General features: G+C 50.1%; 1 protein-coding gene across 1 annotated transcript in view; it reads left to right on the top strand.

Annotated features, from left to right (window-relative positions):
- Positions 1-240: 240 nt before the first annotated feature.
- CPAMD8 (C3 and PZP like alpha-2-macroglobulin domain containing 8) overlaps positions 241-27014 on the top strand; it is a gene marked incomplete at both ends in the record, with an annotated part of 70652 nt that continues 43878 nt past the window's right edge. The window contains 11 exons of the mRNA XM_080715416.1: positions 241-329; positions 3379-3530; positions 5137-5159; positions 8579-8744; positions 8819-8871; positions 10111-10128; positions 10481-10535; positions 11410-11523; positions 13352-13436; positions 15346-15454; positions 24382-24609. Of these exons, the coding sequence (XP_080571542.1) occupies positions 241-329; positions 3379-3530; positions 5137-5159; positions 8579-8744; positions 8819-8871; positions 10111-10128; positions 10481-10535; positions 11410-11523; positions 13352-13436; positions 15346-15454; positions 24382-24609 (1092 nt within the window). The remainder of the gene's footprint in view (positions 330-3378; positions 3531-5136; positions 5160-8578; positions 8745-8818; positions 8872-10110; positions 10129-10480; positions 10536-11409; positions 11524-13351; positions 13437-15345; positions 15455-24381; positions 24610-27014) is intronic.

Here is a 27014-nt window from a genome sequence, read left to right as displayed (position 1 = left end):
CGTCGGGGCGGGGTCGCAGGGGGGAGGCTCTGGGCCAGGGGGTGGGGGCGGAGGGGCGGGGCGGGGCCTGGGAGGGGGTCCGGCGGGATGGAGGGCGGGGCGTCCGGGAGGGCGGGCCGGGGCTGTCCAGCTCTGTCCCCGGCTGAGCGGGGCGCACAGCTCCGGGGCTGCGGACAAAGAGCCCGGGGGTCGGCGCGCTCGCTGCACCAGGACCCCAGCCCGGGCCCCGCAGAGCCGAGCATGGGGGGCGCCCTGCTCCCGCCGCTGCTCCTCGGATTCCTGCAGCTCCTGCCGCCCAGGGTCGTGCGCGCCGCGCAGCCCCAGGCCCCGTGAGTATCCGCCCCGCGGGCGTGGAGTCCGGTCCTCACGGCCCGAGGGGCGGGGGCTGCCCCGCCGCCCCCCAGCCGGGCACCCGGGCGAGGAAAGGCGAGGCGGGCGCGTCTGCGCCGAGAGGGGAGGATGCCGGGCGTGGGCGCACGCCGGTACCCGAGCTCGGTTCTTGGGAGGCTGAGACAGGGGGATCGCAGGTTCGAGGCCAGCCTCCGCAAGTTAGAGAGACCCAATTTCAAAATAAAATAAAAAAAAAAGGGGGGGGGGTTTGACCGTGTAGCTCGCGCAGAGGCAGAATGCCCTCGAGGTCAATCCAAAAAAGAAGCCGAGAAGCCGGGTGAGACAGGAGGATCGAGGCCAGCCTCAGCTACTTAGTGAGGCCCTCTGCAACTCAGTGAGACCCTGTTTCAAAATAAAGAATAAAAAATCGGGCTGGGGGTGTATCTCGGAAGTCAAATGCCCCTGGGTGCCATCTCCAGTACCGCAAAGAAGAAGAAGAAGAAGAAGAAGAAGAAGAAGAAGAAGAAGGAGGAGGAGGAGGAGGAGGAGGAGGAGGAGGAGGAGGAGGAGAGGAGGAGGAGGAGGAGGAGAGGAGGAGGAGGAGGAGGAGGAGAAGGAGGAGAGGAGGAGGAGGAGGAGGAGGAGGAAAGCAGAGGCGCCCTGCCGCTGTTTGCCTGGGGTGGGCGGCAGTGGGAGAGGGAATGTTTGTTTTGCTTAGACATTTTTCTGAGTTTGCTTACAGAGCTCCTGGTGGGTTGACACAGGGAATTAACTAGCTCCTGGAGAGAAAAAGCCCCATTAGCTGGATTCCCAGGGATTGGCTCCAGACTCCAGGTCCAGCCGCCCCAGGGCCGTGGGCTGGGACCCCGCGGGGCTCAAACAGCCCTTGTGAGGAGTTTCCCGAAAACACGTCAACAGCAGGGCAGGGGTGGTCCTCGGCCAGCGTCTGCCCGTCCTGACCCTAGTTTGAAAAGTGCCCACAGTTTGCTGCCAGGGATCTCGGTGGGTTAGTAGGGATTGAACCCCAGAGGTACTCTAGCTCCAAGCTATACCCCAGCCCTTTTTATTTTATTTTTTTATTTATTTTATTTTTTGCGGGTCTGGGGATGGAACCCAGGGGCATTCGACCTCTGTGCTACACCCCCGGCCCTATTTTTTATTCTTTATTTTGAAACCGGGTCTCACTGAGTTGCGGAGGGCCTCATTAAGTAGCTGAGGCTGTCCGCGAACCGCGATCCTCCGGTCTCAGCCTCCCGAATGCTGGGATGCCAAGCGTGCGCCACCACGCCCGGCTCCTTTTTATTTTTATTTTATTTTTCGTGTCAGCCTCTCTGGAGTAGTGTGGTATTACAAGCCAGCCCGCCACACCTGGTGGGACCAGGCAAACTTAATGTGCTAATATTTCTTTCAAAACTGGCACCTGGCAGAATCAGGGCTCTCAGTCCCTGAGGCAGTTTTTAGTTGTGGCAACTAAGGGGGACACTTCTGTTGGGGTCTACCAGGTAGAGGCCAGAGACCCTCATAAACATACTGCAAATGTCCAGGACGGTTTCCCACCACCACCAACACTGCCAAGTTCAGCCCGCGGGGTGGAGCACACCTGGAATCCCTGCAGTCCAGAAGCTGAGACTGGAGGATCACAGGTTCGAGGCCAGCCTCAGCACATTGTCGAGCTCGTCAGCAACTAAGTGAGACCCAGTTTCAAAATGAAAAGGGCTGGGGGTATAACTCAGAGATAGAATGCCCCTGAATTCAGTCTCCCGCCTGCACCCCATAAAAGATGGTAAAGCAATAAAAAATGCCCCTAAAAATCCATATTAAGGTCACCTCTGGGCACAGACCTAGGATGGGATCAGAAATCCAGGGCATTCTATCTCCAAGTGACACCCCAGCCCTATTTTTTATTCTTTATTTTGAAACAGGGCCTCACGGAGCTGCAAAGGGCCTCACTTAAGTAGCTGAGGCTGGCTTTGAACCCAGATCCTCCTGTCTCAGCCTCTGGAATGCAGGGTCTCGCTAAGTAGCTAAAGCCTTTTTTGCTTTGGGGGGTCTTGCTACCTCTGAGCTACAACCCCAGCCCTATTTTATTTTTATTTTGAAACAGGTTCTTGCTGAGTTGATGACAACTATGTTGTTGAGGCTGTCCTCAAACCTGTGATCCTCCTGCCTCAGCCTCCTAAGTACTGGGATTACAGGCATGCGCCACCATGCGAGGCTTTTTTTTTTTTTTTTTTTTGGTTCTGGGGATTGAGCCTAAGGGAGTTCTACTTCCAAGCTACCTCTCAAGCCCTTTATATTTTTTATTTTGAAACTCTAATCTGCTCCGGGTCTTACTGAGTTGCTGAGGCTGATCTCAAATCTACAATCTTCCTGTCTCAGCCTCCTAAGTACTGCATTTTATTTATTGATTTTATTTATTATTTATTTATTTACTTATTTATTGTACTGGGGATGGAACCCAGGCGCATTTCTACCTCCAAACTACATACCCAGCCTTATTTTTTTATTCTTTATTTTGAAACAGGGTCTCACTGAGTTGCAGAGGGCCTCCCTAAGTAGCTGAGGCTGGCTGCGAACAGCGATCCTCCTGTCTCAGCCTCCCGAATGCCGGCATTACAAGCGTGCGCCGCCACGCCCGGCTCCCAAGTACCGGATTTATAGGTGTGTGTGCTGCCATACCGGCTTGGGGTTTCTGGACTCTGTAAGTGGGGGTAATGTTAGCACGTCTCAGAGTAGCTGGGAGGATGAAATGGAATGTCTCATCAGGGCTTTGTGAAGGAGGGTAGTTTGGACACTGGGTGTGATGTGTGCGAATGTCCTGAGGCAGAAGGAAGTAGCTATGAAAATCCGGAGAGAGGTCAGAGCAAGGGGTGGGGTGCGGTGCTTGGAGGCTCCAGCGATACCAGATTCTCAGCCGGCATGGGGCTTCACAAGTGACAGGCCGAGCAGGCCTCTGGTGCTGCAGCCTAGGTCAGGGGTGGTCAGGGGAAGGTGAGGGTCTGTCTGGGGGTGGGAACATCAGATCCTTACTCCACTCTCTTCCTGCAGGGGCTATCTGATTGCTGCTCCCTCAGTCTTCCGCTCCGGGGTGGAGGAAGTCATCAGCGTGACCATCTTTAACTCCCTGAGGGATGTCACCGTCCAGGCTCAGCTGGTGGCCCGGGACCAGGTGGTGGCCCAGAGCCAGGGAGCCATCCTGGGTAGGTCCTGACCAAGGCTCCCCGCCCTTGGGAAATGGTGGCCCCACTGGGCTTCAGGGCTGGGGCATCGTGGCGGGGCTTGGCTTCTCTTCCTGGGAGGGAGGGAGGGAGCCCCGAGGGCAGGTTGTCTCCGCTGCATTCGGCAGGTGGACAGAGGAAGGCCAGGAAGGCCAGCCACCTGGCAGCCTTGGGACAGTATCCTTAGAGGTCCTGTCTGCGGTGCAGATCTGGAAAGAGTCAGGGCAACCTCTGTGCCATTTCAGACCCCGCACCCCTGTGCCATTAAAGCCAGACCTGGGATCAGGGTCTGTTACTGAGTGGAGCTCAGCCGCAGCCCATCTCCCCTCTCCCCTTGGACAAACCCAGAAGCAATGGCGCCGGCTTCCGGGGTGGGGCCCTGCATCCGGAGCTCACAGAGGACAACTCAGACCACGTGCGGGCATCCTTTGCTCACAGGGGCGTGGAGAGACGGGTTCCCCTCTCCTCTGGAGTGCGGAGCTAGGGGGTCCCAGCAGGGCGGGAGGGCAGCTGGAATCCCATTCGAGTTGGGTGCAGCAGCAGCAAAGCCTATGGGCTCTTGTAAGGTCAAAGAAAGCCCACAGCAGCCTGGCAGGCTCCTTGCCCCAAACCTCTATGGAAAGTTTCTTTTTTTTTTTTTTTTTTTTGGTGGTACTGGGGTTCCTGGAAGCCCTTCTACCTCCGGGCTACACTCCCAGACCTATTTTCACATTTTTATTTGGAAACAGGGTCTCCTAAGCCAGCGCGCAAACCTGCGCGATCCTCCTGTCTCTGCCTCCCAAGGGCGGGGATGACAAGCGCGCGCCACCACGCCCGGCGAAAGTTTCTCTTTCAAAGACGAGAATAAGTACCAGTTTCCCCGAGACTAGTGGAGGAAACCTCTAGATTCCCTCTGATTGGTGGATCTCGGGTCTCGGACTCAACGCTGAGCCAATGAGTGCGACCAAGGGAGAAGGCCTGTGTTGATTGGCTCTCTTTAGGTCATGTGCTCAACCCTCAACCAATCCCCGTGGCCAGGGGGAGGGCCTATGCAGATGAGCACAGATTTCCTTGTGAGCGGTATAGACTCTGAGCCACGCTGAGTGCGAATCGGGCCAGTGGCCTGCCCTAGGGAAACGGAGTTCTGTTAGCAGAAGATGAAGGAATGTGTGCTAGGGAGGAATTACAGAAGATGTCTAATCAAGACCTGGAGGCCACGAAGCCCAGGACAGGTGTCAGAACCGCAAACGACTCACTCAGGCCAGAAAAGTTCCAGCGCTGATGGACGGCCTGTCAGGCCCAGGGGGACAGTGGTCTCGTCTTCCTCCCCTCCGCCCTCTGCCCCCTCTTCCCTGGGGTTTGGCTTACTTTGAGCCGGGGTGCAGTGTATGAAGTAGGGAGGCAGGAGGACTTTCCCCCGAACAGCTCCGGCTGTCGGTCCTCGGCCACCGTCAGCTCAGGCCAGTGTTACACCAGCCAGTCCCGCCAGGGTGTGTTGTTTATAGGAAGCCCTTCTGGGTTGGCAACATTCCTGTTTGAAAGACTAGCTCGGGGAGGCGAGAAAACACGGCTCCCATTTAACTGTTTTTCATTTTATTTTCATTTTTAGATAAAGGGACAGTCAAACTCAAGGTAAGCCGTGAGTTTTAAAAATCGTAAACCTTCTCACCCTTGAAACAGAGGGCCGAATTGTTCACGCAATAAGAGAAATCACGTGTTGTGACAAAAACCATTAATGGTGATGTAAAAAACGAATAGTGGCAGGATGGGGTGGCACAAGCCTGTACACTCAGTATTCGGGAGGCTGAGACTGGAGGATCACAGGTTTGAGGAGAGCTGCAGCAACTTAGCAAAACCCTGTTTTATTTTATTTTATTATTATTATTATTATTATTATTTTTTTTTTTTGTGGTACTGGGGGTGGAACCCAGAGGCTTTGTACCTCCGGGCTATACTCCCAGACCTTTTTTTTTTATATTTTATTTGGAAACAGGGTGTCACTAAGTTGCTGAGAGCCTCACTAAGTAGCTGAGGCTGGCTTCGAACCCGTGCGATCCTCCTGTCTCAGCCTCCCAAGCGCGGGGATTACAAGTGTGCGCCACCACACCCGGCTTTTCAAAACCCTGTTTTAAAATAAATAAAAAGGGCTGGGGTTGTATCTCAGAGGTAGAATGTCCCTGGGTTCAACCCCTTTCCCCCCAAAAAAAAGAATAATGAAAATTAGAAAAGAAGGGTGGGGCATGGTGGTGCACCCCTATAATGGAGGAACACTCCCAGACCCAATTGATTGATTGATTGATTGTGGTACTGGGGATGGAACCCAGGGGCATTCTACCTCTGAGCTACACCCCCAGCTCTATTTTTTATTCTTTATTTGGAAACAGGGTCTCACTGAGTTGCAGAGGGCCTCACCATGTAGCTGAGGCTGTCCGCGAACCCGGATCCTCCTGTCTCGGCCTCCCAAATGCTGGGATTACAATGTAAGCCACCATGGCCAGCCTAGATTCACTTTAAAAAGCAATCTTTTCTGTGCTCACTTCAGCAGCACACATACTAAAAAGCAATCTTTTTCTTGTGGTATTAGAATTGAACCTAGGGGCATTCTACCTCTGAGCTATATACCTTGCCCCATTTTTAATTTTTTAATTTTCAAATGGAGTTTTACTAAGTTACTGATCGCCTTGTTAAGTTGTTGAGGCTGGCCTTGAACCTGCAGTCCTCCTACCTCAGCCTCCCATTCTCAGCTTGAAAATAGTCTTTAAAAGATAGCCGGGCGTGGTGGCGCACGCTTGGGAGCCGGAGACAGGAGGATCGCTCAGGTTCAAAGCCAGCCGCGCTGGCTTAAGAGACCCTGTTTCCAAATAAAAATATAAAATAGAGCTGGGAGTGTAGGCCAGAGGTAAAAGGGTTTCCAGGAACCCCAGTACCACCAAAAAAAAAAAAAAAAATGTATGGGAGCTAGATGTAATGACACATGATGGTCATCTCAGTATTTGGGAGGCTGAAATAGAAGGATTGCAGGTTTAAGGCCAACCTCAGCAATTTAGCATGACTTTCAGCAACTTAGTGAGACTCTTTTATTCTTTATATTTATTTATTTATTTATTTATTTATTTATTTATTTATTTATTTTGGTGGTACTGGGGTTCCTGGAAGCCCTTCTACCTCCGGGCTTCACTCCCAGACCTATTTTATATTTTTGAAACAGGGTCTCTTACGCCAGCGCGGCTGGCTTCGAACCCGCGCGATCCTCCTGTCTCCGCCTCCCGAGCACGGGGATGACAAGCGTGCGCCGCCACGCCCGGCAAGAGACTCTGTTTTAAAACAACAGAAAACTTAAAAAGAAGCTGTCGTGGTGGCGACCGAGTAACCGTTTTCATCCACCTTAGAGCGTTCCGGACAGCCAGCCTGCCCTCCTCTTTCTTATGCTGACTGTTCCTGGGAGCGGTGTGAGGCTCCCTCCTCTCCTCAGCACCACCACGAGGCCTCGGCACGAGATGGAGGGTGGGCTCCTTGTAGATGCTGTAGTCAGACAAGGTTCGCCCATCTTCCAGTTGCTTACCAGCAAATAGCAATGTTTGCTGGTCAGGGGGATGCCTTCCTTACCCTGGATCTTGGCCTTTACGCTTTCTTCAGTATCTGAAGGTTCAGCTTCCAGCGGGATGGTCTTCTCTGTAAGGGCTTTCGTGAGGATCTGCTTCTTGGCGGTGCTTCCGTCGCGGATGGCCGATCCGAAAGGCTGTGCTGGGAATTGAACCCAGGGCCATTCTCCTTCCAAGCTATACGCAGCCCTATTATTTATTATTATTATTATTAATTATTGTGTGGGTAGTGCTGGGGATGGAACCCAGGGGCATTCTACTTCCAAGCTATACCACAGCCGCCTTATTATTATTATTATTATTATTATTATTATTATTATTATTGTGTGGGTAGTGCTGGGGATGGAACCGAGGGGCATTCTACTTCCAAGCTATACGCAGCCCTATTTTTTTTTATTATTATTACTAATTATTGTGTGGGTAGTGCTGGGGATGGAACCCAGGGGCATTCTACTTCCAAGCTATATGCAGCCCTATTTTTTTTTTATTATTATTATTATTGTGTGGGTAGTGCTGGGGATGGAACCCAGGGGCATTCCACTTCCAAGCTATACGCAGCCCTATTTTTTTTATTATTATTACTAATTATTGTGTGGGTAGTGCTGGGGATGGAACCCAGGGGCATTCTACTTCCAAGCTATATCACAGCCTTATTATTATTATTATTATTATTATTATTATTATTATTATGTGGGTAGTGCTGGGGATGGAACCCAGGGGTATTCTACCTCTGAGCTGCACCCTCAGCCCTATTTTTTATTCTTTAATCTGAAACAGGGTCTCACTGAGTTGCGGAGAGCCTCACTAAGTAGCCGAGGCAGGCTGCAAACCACGATCCTCCTGTCTCGGCCTCCCGAATGCCGGGATTACAAGCGTGCCCGCCACGCCCGCTTCCAGGATGATGGTGTTTTATAGGAGAGCCTCTAGATGCATGAACTTGGATACCCTGGGGAGTTCTGGAACACATCTCGGAGACACCTGCGCACATGTACATCAGCAGATGCGTGGGGGCCGGGTCTGTGGCCCGCACATTCACATATGCATGAGGGGGAGGGTCTGTCTCCTCTCCACCTGTAAATGCCCTTGGCTGTTCTAAGATTTCCTCGCTCTTCCCAGGTGATCGGTGCGAGCACCTTTGTGACGTTGCAGGTCACAGGGAAGGCTGCGTAGCTCTAAGGAGAGCCGTGTCTCAGCCTCAGCACCATTGGCGTTTAGAGTGGGCCCACTTGCCCATCCTGTGAGGCACCAGGAGCATTTCTAGTTTCTGCTCACTAGCCGCCAGTGGCACCCCGTCGTCATGGCGACACCCCAAACATCTCCAGAAATGGCCCAGCATCCCTTGAAGGATGCCTGGTCTTCCCGGCTGTTCTGGACCCGCTAATGTCTCCCCAGCATCCCAGCCTTCCCTGGGGCAACTCCGAGCCCCATAGCCCCGTGCTCCGCTCGTAGGTACCGGTGGGCTTCCAGGGCCAGGCGCTCCTGAAGGTGTGGGGCTTCCGCGGCCCGGCAGAGCAGGGTCCCCTCTTCCACAACCAGACGTCGGTGACCGTGGACGGCCGGGGCGCCTCTGTGTTCATCCAGCTGGACAAGCCGGTATACAGGCCCCTGCACCGAGGTGCGTGGCGGCGGGCTGGCGGGGAGGGCGGGCTGCGGGGCACTGGAGCTTCCCTGGCCTCTTCTCTCTTCCAGTGCACATCGGCGTCTTCACGGTGGGCCCTGACCTCAGGCCCGTCGACGAGAAGGTGAGGCTGGTCTCAGGCTGCATCTCACCACCTGCCGGGGACACCTGGCCAGGCCACCACCCATGGCTGCCGCTCCCCCTTGACCCTAAAACACTACTGCCTGTCTGTCTGTCTCTGTCTCTGAGTTACACTCCCAGCCTTTATTTATTTGTTTGTTTATTTATTTATTGTGGTACTGGTTTGGAACCCAGGGGCATTCTATCTCCGAGCTACACCCCTAACCCGATTTTTAATTCTTTCTTTTTTGGGGTGGTGGTGGTGGTACTGGGGTGGAACCCAGAGGATTTCTACCTCTGGGCTATCCTCCCAGACCTTTTTATATTTTATTTGGAAACAGGGTCTCACTAAGTTGCTGGAAGCCTCACTGAGTAGCTGAGGCTGGCTTTGAACCTGTGCGATCCTCCTATCTCAGCCTCCCAAGCGTGGGGATTACAAGCGTGCGCCACCACGCCCGGCTAATTCTTTATTTTGAAACAAGGTCTCATTAAGTTCTGGAGGGCCTCACTAAGTAGCTGAGACTGGCCATGAACCCAGATCCTCCTGTCTCAGCCTCCCAAGTACTAGGATTACAAGTGTGCACCACCACTTTTATTCTTTTTTTTTTTTTTGGTGGTACTGGGGTTCCTGGAAGCCCTTCTACCTCCGGGCTACACTCCCAGACCTGTTTTTACGTTTTTATTTGGAAACAGGGTCTCCTAAGCCAGCGCGCGCGACTGACTTCGAACCTGCGTGATCCTCCTGTCTCTGCCTCCCAAGCGCGGGGATGACAAGCGTGCGCCACCACGCCCGGCTCACTTTTATTCTTTATTGGAAACAGGGTCTCACTGAGTTGTGGAGGGCCTCACTAAGTAGCTGAGGCCGGCTGCGAACCCGCGAACCTCCTGTTTCAGCCTCCCCAGTGCTGGGATTACAGGTGTACACCACCACATCTGACTTTTTTATTCTTCTATGACATCCTCAGGAACGAATCCACTCCGGAGACAGGGGGGTGAAGCCTCCATGCCAAATCACCTCTTAAAGGCCCCATGACTTCTTGACACCATTACATTGAGTTAAATTTCAACATAAGTTTTTTTTGGGGGAAAACCACATCTGACTGTAGAAGTCTTCCACATACATATCTGGGGGGGGGGAGGGGGGACTTAGCCGACCACAGGCACCTGCCTGAAGGTGGATCATGCAGGAGCGGTTGGGAACTTTCTGGAAGTTAGGTCACTGCCGCGTATGTCTGTGTTGCAGGTGGACGCCTACGTCCTGGTAAGTGATCCGCACCCCCATCCTTGACTTTGATTTGAGGCCCCACAGCCCACCATCTGTAAGACCGGGTCTGTTTTCACTATCCACCTCCTGGGTCGCTCCCCACGGGTCCCCACACCTCACAAGGTGGCGGGGCCGGCGTGACCTGCCCAGTCCTGACTGGTCCCGGGATCTGCCTACGTGTCTCCGTGGTCATCGCGTGAGGGCCCTGAAGGAAGAGCTCCTCCATCCGTCCCTTCCCCACCTGGGCTCCACTCTCGGTTCCAGTGCCCAGGAGGGGGGGCTGGGAAGGGCCTGGCGCTGGGCTCCTGCTGGGCCACCCTGAGCTCACAGCCTGCACCGGCCCCTGCAGGACCCCCGCGGCTCCCAGATGATGGAATGGAGAGACCTGACGGCCTTATGCTGCGGTCAGTCCACTCTCCCACCCCGTCAACTTTCTCCTGCAGCGGCAGTTTGGGGGCTGCAGATACAACACACTTTTGTTGTATAAGACAGGCATGGTGGCTCACGCCTGTAATCCCCATACTTGGGAGGCTGAGAAAGGAGGACTTCAGGTTTGAGGCCAGCTTCAGCTGTTTCAAAATAAACAAACAAATAAATGAAACAGGCCTGGGGGTGTAGCTCAGAGGTAGAATGTCCTGGGTTCAATCTCCAGTAACAAACACACATACATGCACCAGGATGTGCTGTCTGGGGCGCCCTCCTCCCTGCGCCCCCGATGCTGCCCCAGCAGGAGGGACCAAGGAGGAGCAGGGGGCAGGCTCTGTCCACCTGGGGGCCAGGAGTTCGCCCCTCCTGTGCCTCGGTCCCTCAGTGGCCAGGACCCAGCGGGGCCTCGTGCCTATTAACACAAGCTCTGGGGTTTACTGAGGCCTTATTTCCTGGCATTGTACCCACCTTCCTCCTGGTGTGGGTTGCTGACCTTCCTGGGATCCAGATCCCTTGGGGAGCTGCAGGCCCTGGGGATTCCTTTTCTTTTCTTTCCTTTTTTTCTGGTACTGAGGTTGTAACCCAGGGGCATTCGACCTCCAAGCTACACCCCAGCCCTATTTTTTATTCTTTATTTTGAAACAGGGTCTCACTGAGTTGCAAAGGGCCTCACTAAGTAGCTGAGGCTGTCTGCGAACCGCGATCCTCCCATCTCAGCCTCCCAAATGCTGGGATTACAAGCGCGCGCCACCACGCCCGGCTCCCAGAATTCCCTTTCTCAACATCAGTGCGGGCTGCGGGCACTGTCCGCTCACCGCCGTGCCCACATGTGAAGGGCGTCTCTCCACGCAGGTGTCACCAACATGAGCTTCCCCTTGTCTGACCAGCCAGTGCTGGGGGAGTGGCTCGTGTTTGTGGAAACACAGGGCCACGTGTACAACAAGTCCTTCCAAGTCCAGAAGTATGGTAAGTGGAGGGTCTCAGGACCCTGCAACTTGACGCTGGGGAGAAACTTCAGATGTAGGGAAGAAGTTGCAGAGAAGGAGAACGGCGACCCCGGTCCCCATGTTCTGAAGGCCCATCTTGGTGCCAGGAGCTGTTTTTTTTAGAAATTATTTCGGTAATCGGGCGTGGTAGCGCACGCTTGTAATCCCCGCGCTTGGGAGGCGGAGACAGGAGGATCGCGCAGGTTCGAAGCCAGCCGCGCGCGCTGGCTTAGGAGACCATGTTTCCAAATAAAAATGCAAAAATAGGTCTAGGAGTGTAGCCCGGAGGTAGAAGGGCTTCCAGGAACCCCAGTACCACCACCAAAAAAAAAAAAAAAAAAAAAAAAAAAGGAAAGAAAAGAAATTTCGGTAGCCAGGTGTGGTGGCGTACATACTATGATCCCAATACTCGGGAGGCTGAGACAGGAGGATCCCAGGTTGAAGGGCAGTCTCAGCAAGTAGTGAGATTCATCAACTTAGTGAGACCCTGTTTCCAAATAAAAATAAAATAGTGCCAGGGATGTAGTTCAGAGGTAAAATGTCCATGGGTTCAATCCCCAATACTTCCCCCCAAACTGAAAAAAATTAGAAGTTGGGTGTGCTGGTGCACGCTTATAATCCCAGTACTTGGGAGGCTGAAACAGGAGAATCACAGCTCAGCTACTTAGACCCTGTTTCAAAATAAAAGAATAAAAACAACGTTGGGCGTGTTGGCGCACGCTTGTAACCCCTGCGCTTGGGAGCCAGAGACAGGAGGATCATGCAGGTTCGAAGCCAGCCGTGCTGGCTTAAGAGGCCCTGTTTCCAAATTTAAAAAAGTATAAAATTAGGTCTGAGAGTGTAGCCCGGAGGTAGAAGGGTTTCCAGGAACCCCAGTACCACCAAGAAAAAAAAATTAGAAATGATTTCAGTAGCCAGGATGGTGGCACACACCTGCCATCCCAGAAGATCACAGGTTGGAGGCTATCCCCAGCAATTTAGCGAGCTGTTTTTTTTTTTTTTGGGGTTTTTTTTTTTTTTTTTTTTTTTTTTTTGGGTGTGTGTGGTACTGGGGATGGAACTCATGGAACTCAGGGGCTTTCTTCCCTGAGTTTTTAAAAAACATTTTATTTGGAAACAGGGTCGACCCAGATTTTTAAAAATATTTTATTTTATTTGGAAATAGGGTCTCACTAAATTGCCAAGAGCCTCACTAACTAGCTTGAGGCTGGCTTTGAACCTGCACGATCCTCCTGTCCCAGCTTCCCAAGTACTGAGATTACAAGCGTGCGCCACCACGCCCGGTTTTGAGACCGTTTTACAATAAAAACAAAACTAAAATGGGCTGGGGGGGGTAGCTCAGAGGTAGACTGCCCCTGGGTTCCATCCCTAGTACCAAGAAAAAAAAGTGGGGAGGTGTCTCCTCCCGGAAACTGGATCTGTGATCCCTCAAATGTAGGAAATAGTTGGTCCAGCAAAATCCCCAGATTTAAGCTGGGCGTGGTGACGCACGCTTGTAATCCCAGCATTTGGGAGGCTGAGACAGGAGGATCACGGTTCACGGACAGCCTCAGCTACTTAGTGAGGCCTTTGCAACTCAGTGAGACCCTGTTTCAAAATAAAAAATAGGGCTGGGGGTGCAGCTTGGAGGTAGAATGCCCCTGCGTTCCATCCCCAGTACCGAAAAAAAAAAAAAAAAAAGCCCTGCACTGGACCGCTGTCCAAGAAGGCTTGGCGAGGCTTGGCACCGCGGTGGCTCTGCTGTCCCTCCTGGGAGGTGGCCTCAGGAACAAGGGCCCCCACGCCGCCCCTCTGCCTTCTCTGTTCAGTGCTGCCCAAGTTTGAGCTGTGGATACACCCTCCCCGGTACATCTGCGACCTGGATGGCTGTGAGACCGGCACGGTGCGGGCCAGGTGAGGAGGCCCTCCCCTGGCATCGCCCTCCCCTCGGCATCGCCCTCCCCCTTGCCCTGTGGAGTCCCTGACACTGAGCCGCCCCCTTCAGCACCCCCCCCCCAGGGCTTTACCTGGGGTGTCCCCAGTTCCAAAGCCCTCCCACAGCTGGCAGCAAGAGCAGCTTCCCACAGCCACCGTGCCCCCTACCCGGAGAGGGGTCCTGGACCAGGCTGCCTCTGATAGCAGCCTGCGACCGAGCCCAGTCACTGAAGGGCATCAGGTGCGGCCTTGGGGCTCCCACTCCTGCCCTGCGGCCTCCCCAGCCAGGCCTTCCAGCTGTGTGTGGTTCTGGCTACATTCAATGTTTCATTTCATTTATTATTGCTATCATCATGGTATATTTAGGTGTGTGTGTGTGTGTGTGTGTGTGTGTGTGTGTGTGTGGTACTGGGGTTCCTGGAAACCCTTCTACCTCCGGGCTACACTCCCAGACCTATTTAAAAAAAATTTTTTTTTTTTTTGGAAACAGGGCCTCTTAAGCCAGCGTGGCTGGCTTTGAACCTGCGTGATCCTCCTGTCTCCGCCTCCCAAGCGCTGGGATTACAAGCGTGCGCCACCGTGCCCGTATCATGGTATATTTAAAAGGGGCTGGAGTGTAGCTCTGAGGTCAAAGCCCCTGGGTTCCATCCCCAGTACTATAACAACAACAACAACAAACAAATAAATAAATAGCTGGGTGTGGTGGTGCACACCTGTAATCTTGTACTTGAGAGGCTGAGACAGGAGGATCACAGGTTTGAGGCCAGCTTCAGCAATGCTGTGGCCACACTGTGTGAGGCTGACTTCTTTTCCTCTGCCCCACCTGGGGTTTCTTGGGAAACTGGGAAGCTGGGCATGGTGGTGCATGCCTGTAATTCTAAGACTTGGTAGGCTGAGACAGTAGGGTCACAGGTTCAACACCAGCATCAGTAATTTAGCAAAGCTCTCTGTAACTTAATGAGATCCTGCTTCAAAATGAAAAATAAGAGCCGGGTGTGGTGGCTTACACTTGTAATCCTAGCATTTGGGAGGCTGAGACAGGAGGATCGTGGTATGAGAACAGCCTCAGCTACTTAGTGAGGCCCTTTGCAACTCAATGAGACCCGGTTTCAAAATAAAGAATAAAGCCGGGCGTGGTGGCGCACGCTTGTAATCCCCACGCTTGGGAAAAAGAGACAGGGGGATGGCGCAGGTTCGAAGCCAGCCGCGCTGGCGTAAGAGACCCTGTTTCAAAAATATAAAATAGGTCTGGGAATGTAGCCCGGAGGTAGAAGGGCTTCCAGGAATCCCAGTAACACCAAAAAAATAAATAAATAAAAAAATAAAAATAAAAATAAAGAATAAAAAATAGGGCTGGGAGTGTAGCTCGGAGGTCAAGTGCTCCTGGGTTCCATGCCCAGTACTGCAAAAAGAAAAAAAAAAATAGGTCTAGATGTCTCTTGGAAGTAGAATATCCCAGAACCCCCCTACACACACATGAAAAAAAAAAAGAAAAAGAAAAAAAAGAAAAAGAAAGGAAAAAAGAAAAAGAAGTGGGCGTGGTGGCATACACCTGTAATTCCAGTACATGAGAGGCTGAGACAGGAGGATTGCACATTTGAGGACAGCCTCAACAAGTAGTGAGACTCATCAACCTACTGAGACGCTGTTTCAAAATAAAAATTAAAAAATAGGTGTGGGGGTGTAGTGCAAGATATAGAAGGTCCTGGGCCCAATCTGTAGTAACATAAAATAAAGAAACAAATGAAATAGGGCTGCAGGTGTAGCTCGGATGTAGAATGTCTCTGGGTTCAATCCCTAGCACCACTAAAAAAAAAAAAATAATAATAATAATAAGTAAAAACAAAAGATAAAGAAAAAAGAAATTGGGAATGTCCTTTCATTGCAGGTATACCTTTGGGAAACCCGTGTCAGGGACCTTAACAATAAACATGACCGTCAATGGTGTGGGCTACTACGGCCATGAGGTGGGAAGACCTGTCCTGAGGACCACGCAGGTGAGCCGCTGGCCCGCTCCATCCCTCCCGCAGTCACAGATTTTATTTCAGTGCCCCAAAAGATATATAGTTGGGAACCGGGCATGGTGGCGCACGCTTGTAATCCCAGCGCTTGGGAGGCTGAGACAGGAGGATTGAACAGGTTCGAGGCCAGCCTCAGCTACTTAGTGAGGCTCTCAGCAACTTAGTGAGACCCTGTTTCCAAATAAAATATAAAAAGGTCTGGGAGTATAGCCCGGAGGTAGAAAGCCTCTGGGTTCCACCCCCAGCACCACCAAAAAAAAAAAAAAAAAAATATATATATATATATATATATATTATATATATATATATATATATATATATATATATATATATTTGGGGAATTTTTCTGATGATATAATTGTTGTAAGCAAAACACAGAGACTTTGTTGTTACTGTAGCAGAACTGGGGATGGAATCCAGGGGCGTTCTATCTCCCAGCCACACCCCAACCCACTTTTTTTTTATTTTTTATTTTTGTGGTTTTGGGGATTGAACCCAGGAACATTCTACCTCTGAGCTACACCCGCAGCTAAATCTTTTATACTTTATTTTGAAACGGTCTGAGTCGCAAAGGGCCTCACTAAGTAGCTGAGGCTGTCCACGAACCTGTGATCCTCCTGTCTCAGCCTCCTCAAGGACTGGGATTACAAGCGTGCGCCACAACGACGGAACACGGAGACTTTGAAAATACAGAAAAGGAGCTGGGCGTGGTAGCACAAGCCTGTCATCCCAGACTCGGGAGGCTGAGGTAGGAGGATCGTAGGTTTGAGGATAATCTTAGCAATGTAGCAAGACTCTCAGGAACCTAGCAATACCATGTTTCAAAACAAAAAAGGAAAAAAGTGTATGTAGTTTGGAGGTAAAATGCCTCTGGGTTAAAATCTCCCACCCCCCCCCCCCCGCCAAAAAGAAAAGAAGGAGCCAGGCATAGTGGCGCATGCTTGTAATCCCAGCATTCGGGAGGCTGAGACAGGAGGATTGAGGATAGCCTCAGCCTCTTAGGCCTTTTGCAACTCAATGAGACCCTGTTTCAAAATAAAGAATTAAAAAATAGGGCTGGGGGCCGGGCATGGTGGCGCACGCTTGTAATCGCCGCGCTTAAGGATTGTGCTGGTTCGAAGCCAGCCTCGCTGGCTTAAGAGACCTTCTTTCCAAAAAAAAATATGTAAAATAGGTCTGGGAGTGTAGCCTGGAGGTAGAAGGGTTTCCAGGAACCCCAGTACCACCAAAAAAAAAAAAAAAAAAGCTGGGTGAAGGGTCAGCACAGGAAAGACCCAAGGCCAGCCGTCGGAGATAAGCAAGCAGCAAAAGCTGTATTACGACAGCCCAGCTCCCTTTTATATCAGGCAGCTGGGAGGAGGGGGCTTCCGCTCACAGCGGAAGATCGCACAAAATACGGGGCGTTTACTGATTGGGTGGCTCGTACCCCAGTGGGTGTGTTATCAGGGGACTGGTTGTTGGGCATCCCGTGGTCCCTTTGGCTGCCTATGAGGTAGCCAGCACAATCCGGAAGAGAAGCCAGAGAGGCGCCATCTTTGGCATGACTGGGCTGCTTATCCTAACATTCCTCCCTTTTTGGTTTTTTAGGGCAGGGGGTGTCGGATAATCGTTCTGACTACTTCCTGCTGAGAGGGGGCGGCGATGGGAAGGGGCCGGGAGGAGTAGGGAAAGCAGCCCCCAAGTCCAGGCCATGAAATGGCAAATTGGTCCGGGAGAAAGTCGACGAATGTTCCCTGAAGCTGCAGATCCCACAGGGACATGAGCCAGTCATCAGGATGGTGAATGGGAGGTATCATCCAGCTGTCTTCCACGAGGGCTTGTATCATAAGTCTCCATCGTGAAGGATCCATCTCGGCACGCTGTCAATCATCCCTGGGAATCGGTATCTTCTGAATTTAAAAGCTGGTAGTTTCTAAGAAGAAGCTGGTTAAAAGTCTGATTAGATATTTTATTTACCTGGTTTTGTATGAGCTTAGTTACGCAGAGTAAGAACATGCAGGCAACAAATATAATAGAAAGTGGACCCACGCCGGGCGTGGTGGCGCACGCTTGTAATCCCCGCGCCTGGGAGGCAGAGACAGGAGGATCGCGCAGGTTCTAAACCAGCCACGCGCGCTGGCTTAGGAGACCCTGTTTCCAAATAAAAATGTAAAAGTAGGTCTGGGTGTGTAGCCCAGAGGTAGAAGGGCTTCCAGGAACCCCAGTACCACCAAAAAAAAAAAAAAAAAAAAAAAAAAAGAAAGTGGACCCAGGATGGGCCATATCCATGTACGTATCGGGGACTGAAACCATGTGGAAAGGGATGTTTTTGAGATCCTTTTAATCTTATTGTTAACTCATTAAGCCTGAGTATATTTTGCTCTACTATGCCTGATTCATTAACATAATAGCAACACTCTTCCTGTAAGAAAACACAGGTTCCACCCTTTTCAGCTGTCAAGAGATCAAGGGCCCTGCGGTTTTGAAGCGTTACTTGGGCCAGGGAGGTAACCTGTTTCTGTAAGGCCAACAGTGATTCGGCAGTCGACGTGAGGGCACCTTGAAGTTTATTGCCCAAATCATCAGTGGCCCGTAAGGCATAGCCCAGGGCCCCTCCCGCAAGCCTGTTCCCAGTGAGGGAGGAGGTCAAGGATACCCCAACCACAATAGGGAGAAAAGCAGTCCTTTTGTAAGCTTGGGTGGGGTAATCAGATATTGTAGTTCAGCATAGCTGTAGAATCGGTTGTGGGACCATCGTGACCAAGAAACAGGGAGTGGTGGGGTTGGTATATATGACGCTGCTGAGGGTCCCGTTGCACCAGAAGAAATGGCCTGGTTGGGTATAGCTGGGACTGGCAAGAGTGATATTGTACTGACAAGTGGGATCTCAGGAGGAAGGTAATGTCACAAAAATGCAAACTCTATTTGGCTGGGTGATATTGTTGTCATTGGGTTCCCATAAGGGAATATTTTGGAGAATATGAAATGAATTAGTTTGAGAGGCGAAGGCACACTGAGAGGCATTTATAGGAACTGCAGCTCACAAGGGCCAAGCTAGCGATGCTCAAAGGAAACAGTTTGAGGGGCTCAAGGAGGGAGAGGTGAGATTTAGAACTGACAGAGTTTTGGCAATCAGTTGAAGCCACGTATATGCAGGGGAAGATGGAGCGGAGTCAGAGATTTTTCGGAAAGAGTTAAGTATCACCTGAGCTGAATGTTGGATATCTGTGGGAACTTGTGAAATTCGGGTGTCAATGGAGATATATATATATATATATATATATATATATATATATATATATATATATATATATATATATATATATTTATGGAAGAAATAAAGTGAACCACAAGGGGTAGAGGCATATCCGTTACAGTAAACCTTGGCTATGACTCCAGAAGCCCATCTTGGGTCCCAAGGGCCAGGAATAGTATAGAGGTAGGTTTTAGTTTTGGAATTGAATTTAAAATTTCCTGATTCTGGTTGTCCTAGATAGGCATTGTAGAATGTGCATGACCAGTATGGGCATCCGCCATATACATTATCCCAATTTGGGTTGCGGCAAAAACTTTCAGTTTGGTCAAAAAGAAAACAAAGATAAGGGCAGATATCTTGATGAAACAGCTTAATGGTAGGAGAGAAGGCTAATTATATACTATGAGAACATCCCATCAGGGGGCAATCAGCCGTTGCAGCTAGTTCAGTGACCGTTGTATTGTCTTCGGTGTAGGTTTGCTGAACCTTGAATCTCCAGACAAAAGGGGAGGAAAAGATTATGGGAAAGCATATGAAACTAGTGAATACAAAAAGGTAGTTATTCATCTTCAGGTATGGGAGAATCCAAGCAAAGTCGAGATATTTGTTGTTTTAGAGGATTATGGGAGAGATAGTGGACATATAAGTTGGTCTATTATCTTGAGGCATCCGTGTTTTTTGTGAAGCTGCTGAATCAGGTGGTTGGATATATTCTGGAGCCAGTTTGAGCCTAGAAATATGAATCCAGGGAGTATATTGGCTATCATTTAATTTAAGTTTAGCAGCCATAGGAGTACATAGGATAACCTAAGCTGGGCCACCCCATTTAGGTTGTGAGGTAGGTTTGTCTCCCAGGGGGTTGAAATAGACCTGTTGTCCTATGGTTAAAGAGGAAATGGTGGGGGTCTGCTGAGGATCTGGGAATAGCCAGTCTTGATATTTCCAGAGTTCTGATCTGAGATGGGATAAGAGCGGAAAGGCTATTTGTGGAGGAAAGACATTGGAATGAGGAGAAATTCCTGGGGGAAATAAGGGGCGACCAAACATGATCTCAAAGGGAGATAAAAGGGAGGGTTTTTTGGTAAGGCTTGAACGCGTAAAAGAGCCAGGGGAAGTAATTTTATCCAATCTAAATGTGTTTCCAGAGACAGCTTTGTGAGAATTTCTTTAAGAGTGCAATTAGAACGCTTTACTTTTGCTGATGCTTGAGGACGGTATGGGCAATGAAAATGCCAAGGCAGAGATAGAGCTCGGGCTACAGATTGAGTTATTTGGGAAGTGAACTGAGGGCCATTAACAGATTGTAAAGAGGAAGGCATGCCAAAGCGGGGGATAATTTGAGAAATTAGGAGATCAGATACTGTAGAAGCCCTTTTATTGGAGGTTGGGAAGGCCTCGATCCATCCTGAGAAAGTGTCGACGATGAAGAGAAGGTATTTGAATCTCTTAACCCTGGGCATATTGGTATAATCCACTTGCCAATCAGCAGGTGGAGTATGTCCCCTCGCCTGGTGGGCTGGAAAGGCCTGAGGTCTAAGGGGAGTGGTTGGGTTTGTTCTTTGGCAAATGATACAATTAGATATAATCTGATGAAGAAATTTTTTGTCCTTGGGTGTGAGAACAAAGAACAATTGTAGGAATAACTCAAGGCTTTGTGGGTTTAAATGAAATAAGGAATGCAGATACCGCAGGTCAGAATGGGAATGGTCGGAATCAAAGGGGGAGTCGGAGGTATTAGGACTTGGTGAGGGAGTGTCGTCAGCATCCTGTAATAACAATAAGAAGGGAAGGGGTTGATAAATTTTGGGGGCTGACTCCCGTGCCGCCTGGTCAGCCCTAGAATTTCCCTGGGTTATTGGGGATGGGTCCGTCTGATGAGACTTGCAGTGAACAATGCCTAACTGCTGTGGGAGAATAGAAGCTTGGAGGAGTTTGGCTATCAGTTTAGAATTAATAGTGTCTCTTCCCTTAGAATTGAGAAGAACTTGTTCCTTCCAAATTGCAGCATGTGAAACTAAGATGTGGTAAACATATTTGGAGTCTGTACAGGGTGAGAGTTTTCTGTGCCGCTAATGTACAGGCTCTGATAGCTGCCATTATCTCGGCCTGTTGGTTGGTGGTATTAACAGGAAGAGGATGGGCCTCAATTATCTTGATGGATGAGACTATGGCGTAGCCCGCCCTCTGTATCCCATCCAGAAGGAATGAGCTCCCATCAATGAACCAAGTAAGATCAGGATCCATTAATGCCTCTCTCAAGATGGTTGAGGGACAAGGAAGAAAGGCTTCTAAAACTTCACAGCAATTGTGTATGGGAGAAGGATGGTCAGTTGTGGCTTCTGGTAGCAAGGAGGCAGGATTTAGGGGTGGGCCGGCCTCAAAAGAAAGGAAGGGATTTTGGAGGAAGGAAACTAAGAGAGATAAGATCCTAGAGGAAGGTAAAGTCTGTAGGCCTTTATAGGTAAGCAAGTCTCGAAGATGATGTGGAGATAAAATGGTTAAGGGTGTTCCGAAAGTAAGTTTGTGGGCTTCCTTTTGTAGAAGGTGGCCTGCTGCCAGGGCACGAAGACAAGGTGCCCAACCCTTAACTGTGGTATCTAGTTATTTGGATAGATATGTGACCAGGGCAAAGGTGGGCCCATACTATTGACCAAGAACTCCGAGGCCCTGTCTTCCCCTTTCATGTATGTATAGAATAAAGGTTTTTTTTTTTTTTTTTTTTTTTGGTCTGGCAGGTGTAAAGCTGGGGCTAAGAGTAATGCCTTTCTGCATAATTTTTAACAGAATAGGTCTCCATAGAAGAGAACTCTAGGAGAGACAAAGCAAGCAGAGAACTAAGCCCTGTATAAAAGTCAATATTCTGCCTGACACCTCAAGAGCTACCCAGACTTTCTCTTGCTGGTTAGAGGGCTGATCAGAGGGGCCTTGCCAAGCCTAGGGCATCTTCAGTCTTTAGTCTTCAAGGCCAGCCACAGTGGGAGCAGACGACCTCACTTCCCTTCAGAGATGAGGGCAACATGCTTTCCAGTATTTTTCTCTTTACAGAGATGGCACAGCCCAGATGCAGATGGACTCCTTTCAGGAGTGGAGGAAATCAGGCACGTTGTACCGGCAGGTACCAAGCCATTAGCCCCTTTCTCTCTCTGTATGAGAAGCCTTTGGTATCTCTGAGGGGGCAAAGACTTATTACCCAATGCAGGGCTATCAAATGGGCTTGTCCCTGTGTTTGCGTTTGTCTCCTCTGAATCTTAATAATCAGCCAATAGATTAAACCATCATTTAAACAAAATAAATTCTCAGAACAATATTACAATTTAAACATCTATTACCAGGAAGCCACTGGTAGTTGCCTTAGCCTGAAGAAAACAAAGTGTATTAATCTTTAGTGACAATTTTGAAATTTTTAATAAACTTAAACCTTTAAAAGTTTAAGCCACATGAACTAATATGTAATAAGAGTAAACTTCTGATAGCCAAGAGCTTCAGCCAGTGTTGACCTTGGTCAGCTAAAAGTTGGCTGTTATCCCAGCTGAACTCTGAATGTTAGAAGACAAACACTTTTAAAGCTTATGCCAAGTGAGGCTGTAGGCTTGAGTGATATAACAGAATTCTCTGATATAGATATCAGGGTTGGAGGTATAGGAACCCAACTTGGAGTGAATCTGGGACAAATCTGCCATGGAGAAGGGGATGTGAACTCTGATTATGTCCTTGGTCCCAGCCACCTCACAGAGAGGAGCCACGATCGAAGACACGGGGGTGGCCGAGGAGAGTGAGATTGAGCACGAGATCTTGTTAACGGAGGACTAAAGGCTGGTTGGGAGAAATCTGAGAAACGGGGGAGGTAGAGACGAGAAGATGAAGGTTTCCCGGGAGGTGTTGAGGTTTGTGAAGAAGGGAGTAAAGTCTGTGGGAGAGCAGAACACGGAGAAAGAGATAAGCACGCTGGAGGAATTTGTGGTGAGGGGGTGGTTATGGGAAGGCAGACGGCTGAGAAAAAGACGATTGTGCTGAAAGCGCACGCCTATAATATCTGACTCAGGGAGAATATCAGAGGAAGGTTTTTTAGAGGGAATTTCAGCGGGTTTGCAGGCTAAAAGAACTTTCTGGGAGGTACAGGAAGAACACAGATCGGGGTAAGAGTGTAGATCTCCTTCCACCCTTTTGCGCGCTCACAGTAATTAAATCACGGAGGAGTAGAGGGTCAAGGGATCCCAGGGGGGGGGGTCAATGGTTGTTACTGTCCAGAGAGTAATGAGGCCAATTTAGGTTTAATGTCAGGGGTAAGGGACAGACGGCTTAAATCATTAAGTAGACACCTTAAAGGGGCAGTATCCGGGATGGAAGAAGAGGCTCTCATGGTGAAAGGTTATGAAAGAGGGAGGGAGAGGTTAAAAGAGAGAGGGTTAGATAAGGATAAGAAAGAGAGAGAGAGAGAGAGAGAGAGAGAGAGAGAGAGAGAAGAGTTCTGGTGTTTGAGAAGGTGTGGGTGAGAGAAAACAGTAAGTCCCGGACCAGTAAAGGAATAAAGGACCAAAATGGGCGTCCCCAGATGGCCGATTATTCCCTGTACCCAGTAGGATCAGATAGGCTGAAGACGTCCTCAGGTCGTCACCCGAGAACAGTCTGCCTGGGCCGGAGCTGGAGGTCATGGGACACCTAGCACCAGGATTTTCAGACAGACAGTAGTCGGACTTTATCAGTCGGACGGATGGTATCAGAATGTTATCAGAATGGAGAGTGTTAGAAGGAGGAAGGGACGAGAGTGGAAAGAATAGCAGGGCCTGTTCTTCCTTCCCGTTATCTCATCATTAAATGAAGCAGTAGACTATCATGGGAGTCTACCGTAGCCTTGAAGGCCGTGGTGGGGTGCAGTCCCCCCCCCCAGCCTGGTGTCAGGGTAGAGCCGGACGATCACGGTCAGATACCCTGCTATAGCCAGACTCAGGCAGATAGCCTAAGGGGGACTTACCCAGCTGGCAGAGTGACAGAGATGGTCGGGATGGCCGGTGGTGGTGGGTGCGGAGAGCGAGCGCCCAAAACGGAGGACCAGGACGGCCGGCCAGGGGAGAGCCAGGAGGAGGGAGTCCTCTAGATAGAGGGGTCTCCCTCCTGGGTTTTGGCACCAATGAAGGGTTGGTGCAGGAAAGACCCAAGGCCAGCCATCGGAGATAAGCAAGCAAGCAAAAGCTTTTTTAAGACAACCCAGCTCCCTTTTATATCAGGCAGCTGGGAGGAGGGGGTTTCCACTCACAGCGGAAGATTGCACAAAGTACGGGGCGTTTACTGATTGGGTGGCTCATACCCCAGTGAGTGTGTTATCAGGGGACTGGTTGTTGGGCATCCCGTGCCCCCTTTGGCTGGCTATGAGGTAATCAGCACAATCCAGAAGAGAAGCCAGAGAGGCGCCATCTTTGGCATGACTGGGCTGCTTATCCTAACACTGGGGGTGTAGCTCGGTGGTTGAATGCCCCTGGGTTCCATCCTTAGTGCCACACACAAAAAAAGGGGGGCAGGGTCAGCCTCGCAGTGGCGGTAGGCACAGATTGGGCGTCTTCCGAGTATCATCCGGCCCTCCAATCAGCCTAGAGTCCTGGCCGCCAGTGTGCATTGTGAGCCGCCGCTCAGGCTGCTGCAGCCCCAAGCCCCGCATTTCTCTTCCTTCTAGATCCTCGGCTCCCAGGACTTCGACATCTGCGTGAGGGGCATGATCCCAGCAGACGTCCCTGAGCACTTCCGGGGCAGGCTGAGCATCTGGGCTGAAGTGATCAGCCGGGACGGGAGCCGCCAGGTGGCCTTTGATGACTCCACCCCTGTCCAGAGGCAGCTGGTGGACATCCGCTTCTCCAGGGACACCAGGAAGCAGTTCAAGCCGGGCCTGGCCTATGAGGGCAAGGTACTTCTGGGGACCATGTTCTGGAGTTTCTCCACCACCACTCCCACTGGAGGAACACACAGACCCAGCGAGGTGGGGGAGTCAGCCTCCAGTACGAGACCATACTGAACACAGGCCCCTACAGGGCCTGCGCTCCTGGGACCCAGGGCCACCCTGCTAAGTATGGTGGGACTGGCATCCCAAGACCTGGGGCATGGGCTTTTTTTTTTTTTTTTTTTTTTTTTTGGTGGCACTAGGGATGGAACTCAGGCATTCTACCTCTAAGCTACACCCCCATCCTGATTTTTTTTAATTCTTTTATTTTTATTTATTTATTTATTTTTGTGGTACTGGGAGTGGAACCCAGCAGGCTATACTCCCAGCCCTATTTTATACTTTATTTGGAAACAGGGTCTCACTAAGTTGCTGAGAGCCTCACTAAGTAGCTGAGGCTGGCTTCGAACCTGTGTGATCCTCCTGTCTTAGCCTCCCAAGCGCTGGGATTACAAGCATGCGCCACCACCCACGCCTGGCTATTCTTTTGTTTTTTGATTTTTTTTTTTTTTTGGTGCTACTGGGGGTGGAACCCAGAGGTTTTCTACCTCCAAAATATACTCCCAGACCTATTTTATACTTTATTTGGAAACAGGGTCTCAATAAGTCACTGAGAGCCTCACTAAGTAGCTGAGGCTGGGTTTGAACCTGTGCTATCCTCCTGTCCCAGCCTCCCAAGCGCAGGGATTACAAGCGTGCGCCAGCATGCCTGGCTTTATTCTTTTGTTTTTTGCAACTCACTGAGTTGCAAAGGGTCTCATTAAGCAACTGAGGCTGTCCACAAACTGCCATCCTCCTGTCTCTGTCTCCCAAATGCTGGGATTACAAGCGTGCGCCAGCACGTCCCACATGGGCATTTTCTTCATCAGAGTGAGACAAATCCTGCCTCCCTCCGACGAGCATATAGTCTGAAAAAGGCGTCCTTGGGGAATTTTTAAATTTAATTAAATTTTGTAATGCTGGGGACCGAACCTAAGGCATTTTACCACTGAGTTGCACCTGTCCACTTCTATTCTTTTTTCCCTTTTGTAGTACTGGGAATGGAACCCAGGAGCATTCTCTCTCTGAGCTACACCTCCAGCCCTATTTTTTAATTCTTTATTTTGAATCAGGGTCTCACTGAGTTGCAAAGGGCCTCAGTAAGTAGTTGAGGTTGGCCTCAAACTGTGATTCTCCTGTCTCAGCTTCCCAAATGCTGGGATTACAAGCGTGTGCGCCACCACGCCTGGCTGCCCTTCCTATTATTTTATTTTATATTTTGGTACTGGGGATTAACCCAGGGACATTCTACCTCTGAGCAACACCCTCAGTCCTATTTTATTTTTATTTTGAAACAGGGTCTCACTATGTTGATAAGAGTCCATTTGCTGAGGGTATCCTCAAACCTGTGGTCTCTTGTCTCAGCCTCCCAGGTACTTGGATTATAAACGTGCGCTACCAGGCCCAGCTTTTATTTTTATTTTTTATTTATTTTTGGTACTAGGGATGGAACCTAGGGGCATTTTATCTCTGAGCTGCACGCCCAGCTTTATTTTATTTTTTTTATTTTGAAATAAAGTCTAAGTTGCAGATGGCTTTACTAAGTAGCTGAGGCTGGCCATGAACCTTTGATCCTCCTGTCTCAGCCTTCCAAGTACTGGAATTCCAAATGTGTGCCACCTGCCCAGCTTGACTTTCTCATTTTATAATGGCCATCTCCGGAGCTGGGCATGATGGTGTGTGTACATCTACCATTCTAGTTCCTGGGAGGCTGAGGCAGAAGGATCACAGGTTTGAGGCCAGTTTCAGAAATTTAGCTAGACCTTCAGCAAGGCAGGGAGGCTGTGTTTTAAAATAAAAAAGTGCTGGGGGGGGGTACAGCTTGAAGGTAGAATGCTCCTGGGTTTAATCCCTAGTCCCCAAATAGATACAATTAAATTTACATATTACAGCCAAGCGGCATGTCATATACCTGTAATCCGAGTATTTGGGAGACTGAGATGGGAAGATTGCAAGTTTGAGGCCAGCCTCAGTAATTTAGTGAGACCCTCAGCAACTTAGTGAGACCATGTTTAAAAAAAAAAAAAAAGCTGGCATGGTGGCACATGCTTGTAATCCCAGTACTTGGGAGGCTGCGACAGGAGGATCGCAGGTTCATGGCCAGCCTCAGCTACTTAGTGAGGCTCTCAGCAACTTAGTGAGACCCTGTTTCAAAATAAAGAATAAAAAAAGGGCTGGGAGTAGCTTGGAGGTAGAATGCCCCTGGGTTCATTCCCCAGTACTGGAAAAAAAAAAAGCAAATAAATAAATTTAAAAAGTTAAAAAATAGCCGGGCATGCCTGTAACCCCAGTGATTGGGAGGCTGAGACGGAGGATCACAGGTTTGAGGACAG

The sequence above is a fragment of the Muscardinus avellanarius genome, assembly GCF_963383645.1.
Source record: "Muscardinus avellanarius genome assembly, chromosome: 18".
In the NCBI taxonomy this organism is placed as follows: Eukaryota; Metazoa; Chordata; class Mammalia; order Rodentia; family Gliridae; genus Muscardinus; species Muscardinus avellanarius.
Note: the sequence above shows the minus strand (reverse complement) of the source record. Positions and strands in the feature narration are given on the sequence as shown.